The following is a 7,806-nucleotide window of genomic DNA, read 5'->3' as shown; positions in this document are numbered from 1 at the left end:
TTAAGTGACCATGGTAGGGGATGCTTGGGAATTGGGGGGAGGAGATTGTAGGTGATGGGTGGGGAGGAAGGGAAAGAGGGGGAGGGTGGTGCTTGGGGACCACTAAGACACATGAAAAACTCCACCACATGCAATGATGTGTGGACATGGCTAGTTTGCATAAGTACTACAAGAGGTGGAATTCACATTTTACACTGGCAACAATAGGCTTGTCTACCTTAGATGAAGATGATGTTGAGGAAGGATGAGGAAAGGGACTCATAGGGGGTTAGCACATGCATGTTTTTGTGAACATGAAGGAAGTTGGCTAGAAAAATTATCCTTGTGGAGGAGGCTACCAAGTGCTGTAGAGAGTGTCCCTTAATTTTGGTGTCTTTTAGAATGGATGGGTAGGGTTAGGTGGTGGTGTTGCCAATACCTTGAAGAGTAGTACATAATGAGCTATGTTCATTGACATCTCCACGAATACTTTTGATAGGAAAAATCATAAACAACCCTTTTCATTATAGTTTTTTGAGCTTTTGAGAGATAGTAACAAATGATTTTTCTGAAGGGGTCAAAATCTTCAATTTGCCCTTATGAATCTCATGTTGTTCATGGAGTTCAAGTACATGCACCCTCTACTTATGTAGTGCAATTTAACAGGGAGTGTTAAAGATTAAGAGTAGTGTTAAGATGCATAAAGGAAGATTCCAATTCTTCATTGTAGCACGTGTTATAAGGGGACAGGGATTTACAAAGAGGTGAAAGTTCTCTAGGTTAGGTTTAGAGGAGGTGGATGATTGACTTGCAAAAGGTTTAAAATGGCACAGATTGTTGGAACGTCAACTTGTCCAAGAAAGAGAAGGTTGTTTGGCACGCTTATGTTGCCAAAGCCTTGGTTAAGAGGAGAAGAGGACTTTGGTGGATTGCATGGGTGTCTCTCTTTTGTGTGCCTCCTCTGAATATTGCACAAGATGCAGTTGTTCTCCTTGCAAGCTGCTTTGTTGCTGTGGCCCTGCTCTTGTGTGGGTGGAAATTTTCAAATTGGGACTCCTTGCCGGATGCGCTGCTGCTGCAAACCTGCCCTTGGGTGAGTGATTTTTTTTTTGAATTGCAATGATGTGGAGGGGGAGAAAAACAGAGAAAGAATTGGCAATGAAGAGGCGAAAGCTAGCTACAATACATTTTGGAAGTTTTGCCATGTGGGAAAGAGGCCCTTTTCTATGAAGCATTCAACATCATGAGTTTCTACAGAGAAGGCACCACGACGTACCTAACCAGGTGCGGCTAGGGACTTGGGACCGTTAGCTCGAGGTGAGGGTTGCCATGTGGGAAAGAGGCCCTTTTCCATGTAGCATTCAACATCATGAGTTTCTATAGAGAAGGCACCACCACGTACCTAACCAAGTGCGGCTAGGGACTGGGGACCGTCAGCCCGAGGTGAGTGTTGCCATGTGGGAAAGAGGCCCTTTTCCATGTAGCATTCAACCTCATGAGTTACTATAGAGAAGGCACCACCACGTACGTAATCAGGTGCGGCTAGGGGTAGGGGACTATCGACCTGGGGTAGGGGTCGGTGGTGGTTCCCTGACCGTAGCTGCACCTAGTTAGGTACGTGGTGAAGTCTCTCTAGAAACTGATGATGATGGAGTAAATGTGGCAATGTGTGTAAAAAGTGGTGTATGAAGGGAGGGGGAAGAGTTGTAGTGATCGAAGAGGAAAAGAGACACGAGAGAGAGAGAGAGAGAGAGGGGAGAAAGGCGAGCTTCAAATTCAAAATTGGTTGGGAAACTGCAACGTTCACAAAAACAAAAAACACGCCCCCCCCCCTCCCCGCGCCCTTTCCCTCTTCTCCGCCCTGTTCTGTCTCCCGCCATCGCCATTTTTCCTTCTTCATCTTCTCCATTTCTCTCTGCATCTTCCTCTGCATCTTCTTTTGCATTTCCACCTTCTCCATTTCCATGCCCTCCCACCATCTTCTCCTCCCCATGGCTCCCCTCCTCCTCCCCTCCGACGACTCCTCCTCCTTCCCTTTCGATTCCGACTCCCGCTCCCTCCCCTCCTCCTACAGCCGCAAGGATAAGTCCCTCGGCCTCCTCTGTGAAAAGTAAATCCCCCCCCCCCCCCCCCCCCCCCCCCCTCTCCTCTTCTCCTCTTCTGCTTTCCTCCTCCCTCTTACTCTTTGCTTGAACAGCTTCTCTTCCCTTCCCCGATCTCTCTGCCTTCGTTTTCGATCCCCTCATCGCTTGCATTTGCAATTCGCCTCTTCTCACACGCTTCGTTCCGTCTCTGTGTCCAGCTTTTTACACATGTACTCCAACGAAGAGGTCGAGTCCATTAGCCTTGATGATGCAGCCTGCCGCCTCGGTGAGCTCCTTAATTCCCAATTTTAGGACGCTCATTGCAATGTAAATGAGAACTCCAGACTCTTCTTCCTGCGCCATTTCCCAACTTAAAGGCATTGCTTGCAGGTGTTGAAAGGAGGCGGATCTACGATATTGTCAATGTGCTTGAAAGCGTCCAAGTATGTCGTAAATCTCTACTGCTGCATGCTTTGTCTATTGCAATCGTACTGTAAAATGCAGGATATAGCTCTCCCCTCCAAACGTGGTCGCCCAAAAGATCAACCAGTTCAGCACTTCCGGAAGGCTGCGTTTGGCGTTCTAAACGCCTTTGTTCTCGTACGTTTACGTAAATTGCAGGTTCTAGTACGGAAGGCGAAGAATTGCTATACCTGGCACGGTTTAACTAGGATCCCCCAAGCTCTCGAATTAATGAAGGTTCGGAGTTTGAAAACTCTAAATGCAGTTGCGCTTCTGAAGCTGAGACTGTTTTTTCCCTTTCTTAATGCTGTGGGTCTTAACCTGTTTCTAATTATCCAGCAAGAAGCCGGCATACATGAAAATGGGCTTGCTGGCTTCAGAGGTACGGCACCGGCGGCAGGAACGGTACGCAAAAGGCAGTTACTGTGCTTTGGTAGAATTTGACTGGGGCATGAATTGAGAGGGTCCTTGCTCCTCGTGACAGGACAACGTATCAGATGACGACGAGGAGAATGACGATGGCCACATGAGCTCTAAAGGAGACTTCCCTGCATCTAGCCATCCCAATGAAGGAAGTAGAGAGCTGCCAGATGATGAAAACAACAGTCCGGTCTCTGTTCTTGCGGAAGAGGACACAAACTGTAGTTATTCTCAAGACAGAATCGCTCAAACTCACACAGCTGCAAGTCTCAAATCTAAAGCTGGTACTGAACAGGATATCGCCCAAATCTTAATTGTTACTTCTAAATTTGCTTGATTGAATTATCCGTTGATTTCTGTGGTGTTATTTTCAGAATCGAGAAGGGAAAAGTCACTCGGCCTTCTAAGTCAGAAGTTTGTGCAACTTTTTCTCGTCTCTCAAGTATGTTGCGTTTAGTACTCCCATACCTGGATTAGTGTCACGGTTATTACGGTTATGTTGTGTAGACATCTCATTATTTAAAGCCTTTCAGACCAAAATTGTTTCCTTGGAAGATGCTGCGAAGGTGTTGCTGGGCGATTGCAAAGATCCCTCCAAACTAAAGAGTAATTATCTCTTGCTAATGTTAGAAGACAGTCTCTATGGGTCGATTGTGTGGTTGATTTCTTGACATTGCCTCATCGAAATTTTCGCTTACATTCATGTGATTGAATCCTACATGACACTATGCAACGTTGGCTTGATCTGCTGCAGCTAAAGTGAGGCGCCTCTACGACATTGCAAACATTTTGTCTTCTCTTCAGCTGATCGAGAAGGTACACTGTGCAGCCTCTCCATTTTATCCTCCAACAATATGAAGCATCGTCGTTGTACGAATCACTAACATTTTAGAGCAAATTTTGTTTCTTCTAACGTTTCATGGTATTTATTCTTCAGACTCATGAAACGAAGAATCGGAAGCCAGCTTTCAAATGGTTAGGTTTGAAAGGACACTCGAACACATATGGTAAGTCTCAAGTCAGTACCGTCTTGGCGTAATTACAATCTGTGCTTTTATCTTGGCGGTAGTTAGGCTCGATAGTCAATACGTAGGACTCGCCTCTATGACAGACTACGGTGTGAGATGAGTGAATAATTTAACCACCTGTCATCAAAGCTTTCTGATTTTCTGATGAAGTGGTATGATGGCCGTAAGGCAGTTGTAGACTAATGCCATATAAATTCTACCTAGGTTGGCTCAGAACCTCTCTGAAGCAGATCCTTTACATCTCTAAAAAGTAAGTTCTTAGGTTTGGCACCATGCAACTCGGAGTTCTTGACGAAATAAGGTCACTCTTATTGAGACTTTCAACAAGCAATCAAAGATATTTGATGCCATCATGTGGGGAAATAAAAGGATCAAGGGAAGATGTTTAGGTCTCCATGTAGCAGGGCTATCAGTATGATTGTAAAGATTTTTCCTAACAAGGGGAGGCTGCTTGTGCAATGGTGAAAATACAGCCAGATGGACACCTTAGTTTTGGCTGCGAAGCCACAGTTTAGCATCTACAGGACTAAGAGATATTCGATCTTGGGTATCCCTGTTATGGGTAATGAATCCTTGGACAAACTAAAAACATACAGAGGATTAGAAAATGTAAATCTAAGCAGGGAAAAGAAACTGCAAAAATAATTGCAACTAAAAATACAAAGATCCTAGGCATATGGAAGGCCTTGAGCCTCTAGTAGATTGGCAATGCAATATGCCGGGAAGCAGAAAAGACTTCAGCGTTTATATGGAGTAGTGACACGCTGTCTCAAGCTTTTCATCATAACGTCAGTCCTCGCTGGCTATGGTACATGTTCACCTTTCTTGCATTGATTGCTCCTAACCAAGGCTCAAAAAGCCCATGCATTTGATCTCTTTGTTGGAACTTTGCCTGAGTACTTAGAGGCAGCATTTATGTAAATGTCTTCTTAGATGTGGCACATAATGACAAATATGTGACCAGGCTGGAAACTGTTCCCGTATCAAATAAGCTGTGAGCTGATACACAGTTTTGAGATGGCAGTATACAACAAAAACGAGACTGAACTCTGCAGACAGGTATTTGTTGGTCTTGACTTGGGGAGGAATTCAAATTCAGGCCTCGGTGCTTGTAAGTCTGTCATTGTCGGAATATTTGATGGCCTTCAATTTTTAAAAGTTTTCATCCCTAGCTTCTTTGAAAGCTGAAAAATGTATTATATTGTAGCCAGACTAATACACTATAGCTCTGAAAAATGTATTTGCATTTGGTATGGACGATTTCCATGCAAAGCCCGAGTAGAATTTCACAATTTATCCTTGAGCCAGCGTTGCAAGTGCAGAGGATGGGGTCGTGGCAGTACTTGTTCTTTTGCTCCATGACTTGCAGGACTCACTACATGAGCCCCAGAAGATGTTTGTAAGCTTGTCTATATGAGACGATAATATTTTGAGTGCTTTCCTTTTTGTCGGAGCTTGACTGAAGAGAAGAGACTTTTCAGGGATGGGAGAGTGTTACAAACTTTTGCAGGTCCATTAGGTGACATTCGCGTCGTAGGGGTATTCTTCTATGGTTACTCTCCAGACAATGCTAAGATCCGTCTCCTCAATTACAGAATTATGTCTTACCAAGCATAAAATCATCGCTCTAGTTATAAATGATGTCCAATATGAAGCCAGACATCTGCGAACTTGCAAATGATGGGTAGTTCAACAAGATAGGGAATGGTCAAGAACGGAATCTGTGCCCGGGTGAGAAGAAATCGATTAGGTACTCTTTGTCTGGCTGTGAGATGAGTTGTGCAACTGCGTGCGTGTGTTATGAAACAAAAGTTAAGCTGACGACAATCGTCTGAAACCAGTCTTCTTAGACATTCGAGCTGCTATTATTCCAGTCGACGTGAGTATTTTCAAATCGAAGGTTGTGAGGGCGCCTTTCAGAAACATTGGTTCTAGTTTTCCCACACTCTGCCAATCAATTTTAAAATATGATATTGAAAGCTATTCCATGTATTTAGGAGCTTGTGCAGATCTGCCAATCAATTTTAAAATATGATATTGATTGAAAGCTATTCCATGTTTAGGCGTTTGTGCGGTGCTCTTACCAAGAAGTGGGATGTGATTGCAGTTGAATCGGTTCCCCGGAATTCGGATGCTTCAGAGAAAACAAAACGTGGGCGGTGTGGTGCCAAAGATGGGGGAGCTGACCAGAAATGCGTAAAGAGATGCAATGTCACACCGCTACAGCCCCGATGTACTAACACAGCTGGTCCTATTTACAATCCTGTTCCATGCTACCCTCGGGTCCACGTTGATGGAGTTTCCCGACCTGACGCATCTATGGCAACTTCGGCTTCAAAGCCAGTGGGGTTGAAGTTGGGCACTGCTGGCGGGTGGAGAGAATGGAGCAGTGCAGGCCATCAAAGAAGCCCAAGCCGTTCTTGCGGGACACAATGTGAGAACAAGGTGTCAGCCTCTTCTGAAAGGGAAGGTCAGCAATGCAACCGGTCTTCTTGCGCGATGAGATTTTGTTGCCCTGCTGCTTTCCCAGCATGCGCATTTGGCCGGGGGTGCTCATGTGGCGCCCAAGGAATGCAAGAGAACTGTATACCCCTTTTCATGAATCTCCCACCACCTGTGTTTGGTTCTTTCTGCCCGTTTCACCATTGTGGAGGCATGGTGCAACCCCCTGCTGATGGCACTAATGCAGGACGCCATCCTCATGAATGTCTTGGTGTGAGCCAGGAAGGACAGTTGGCAGCACCGCTTCATTATCAGAACGAAGGTAACACATTGCTGCAGCCAGCATAAATAGTGTAATTGGCGATATGTGTCTGTGGGGGCGATTGGGTGTATGCATGATTGGTGTTAAGTTTGATAACCTTGTGCCGTATATAGGACTGTTGTGGATCAATCGGTTCTGACTCAGATTTCTGTGTCGACACAGCGTTGAATCATATGTTCGCTCACTACATGGAAGCTTGGAGATCGTGGTACTTACATTCAGCTGCCTGTGCTGTTGGTCCTGCTGATCCTCCTCCTAAAGAGTGCGACTCCTTTCAAAGTACATCACCAAATCAGTAGATGGTTGCCCCATCTTACCATTCAACATTCACATTATTGAACATTTGTTGTACACTCATTCTAATTAATAAGCTGTGCAAATCCCAAATTTTGGGACATGTCTTCCCCTTGATTATACACGGCTTTGAACGATATTTGGGGCGTACCTCCCTGTTGATGAGTGTCCCACATTAAAGGTCGAGGTGTACAACGCTTTTGATATCAAAAAGCATTGGCGCACCCAAGCATACCTTTTACACTTAGGCTCACCCTGGAGCTCTTGTAATTCGCTGACTCCTTTAAACTTCTTAGGAATATTCATGATTATTCTTCGTTTTGATGATATTTTGGGGTTTTACTCTCGTCTCTCTAATAAGACTTGTCATTCAAGAAAAAGTTTGCTTTAATTTTTGGCTTACGATCTCACCTCCCGCCCCAAGCTACGGGCTTGGTGCTGTGTCCTTTAATGTTAAAGCAACCTATATCACGGGGAGGATCAGAATGCACATTTCCATGACATGCACTGCTTTGCGTGCATCATAGGCTGACTGCACTTTCACTGTACTTGATGGATGGGTTCTATCATGCCAACAAGAAACTCAAAGCAATGTGATGCAAGAGTGTAGACGAGACAATGGGGGCTTGGCTGGATGGTGGACCATGGGTGGACAAATCAGAGCTCTTTTTTGGCGGCACATGGAGAAGTAGTTAGAATTTCTCGCTTTGCTGTAGCGGTTCATCTTAACTAGAGGCAGTATTTTGGTTTGCTTCTGAGAAAGTTATGAAGAAAA

General features: G+C 44.9%; 1 protein-coding gene across 1 annotated transcript; it reads left to right on the top strand.

The window, feature by feature from the left end:
- Positions 1-1,846: 1,846 nt before the first annotated feature.
- Positions 1,847-7,312, top strand: LOC147904943 (uncharacterized). Its single transcript, XM_087396940.1, has 12 exons — positions 1,847-2,089; positions 2,282-2,349; positions 2,454-2,506; positions 2,685-2,762; positions 2,865-2,930; positions 3,010-3,229; positions 3,320-3,387; positions 3,479-3,551; positions 3,700-3,761; positions 3,883-3,952; positions 6,081-6,737; positions 6,900-7,312. Exons 1-12 carry the CDS (start codon positions 1,944-1,946, stop codon positions 7,034-7,036), a joined length of 1,698 nt encoding a protein of 565 aa, XP_087253066.1. The 5' UTR covers positions 1,847-1,943; the 3' UTR covers positions 7,037-7,312.
- Positions 7,313-7,806: the final 494 nt, after the last annotated feature.

This window comes from Dipteris shenzhenensis, chromosome 2, assembly GCF_047967505.1.
Source record: "Dipteris shenzhenensis isolate YYH24624 ecotype China chromosome 2, Dip_SZ_1.0, whole genome shotgun sequence".
NCBI lineage: Eukaryota > Viridiplantae > Streptophyta > Polypodiopsida > Gleicheniales > Dipteridaceae > Dipteris > Dipteris shenzhenensis.
The sequence above is the reverse complement of the archived record's forward strand: the minus strand, read 5'-3'. Positions and strand labels throughout refer to the sequence as shown.

Excerpts from the sequence above, each read along its gene's own strand:
- LOC147904943 (XM_087396940.1), top strand. The coding sequence starts at position 1,944 with ATGCCCTCCCACCATCTTCTCCTCCCCATGGCTCCCCTCCTCCTCCCC. Across the intron at positions 2,350-2,453 it reads TGATGCAGCCTGCCGCCTCG|GTGTTGAAAGGAGGCGGATC; the intron begins GTGAGCTCCTTA and ends CATTGCTTGCAG. Across the intron at positions 3,230-3,319 it reads AAGTCTCAAATCTAAAGCTG|AATCGAGAAGGGAAAAGTCA; the intron begins GTACTGAACAGG and ends TGTTATTTTCAG.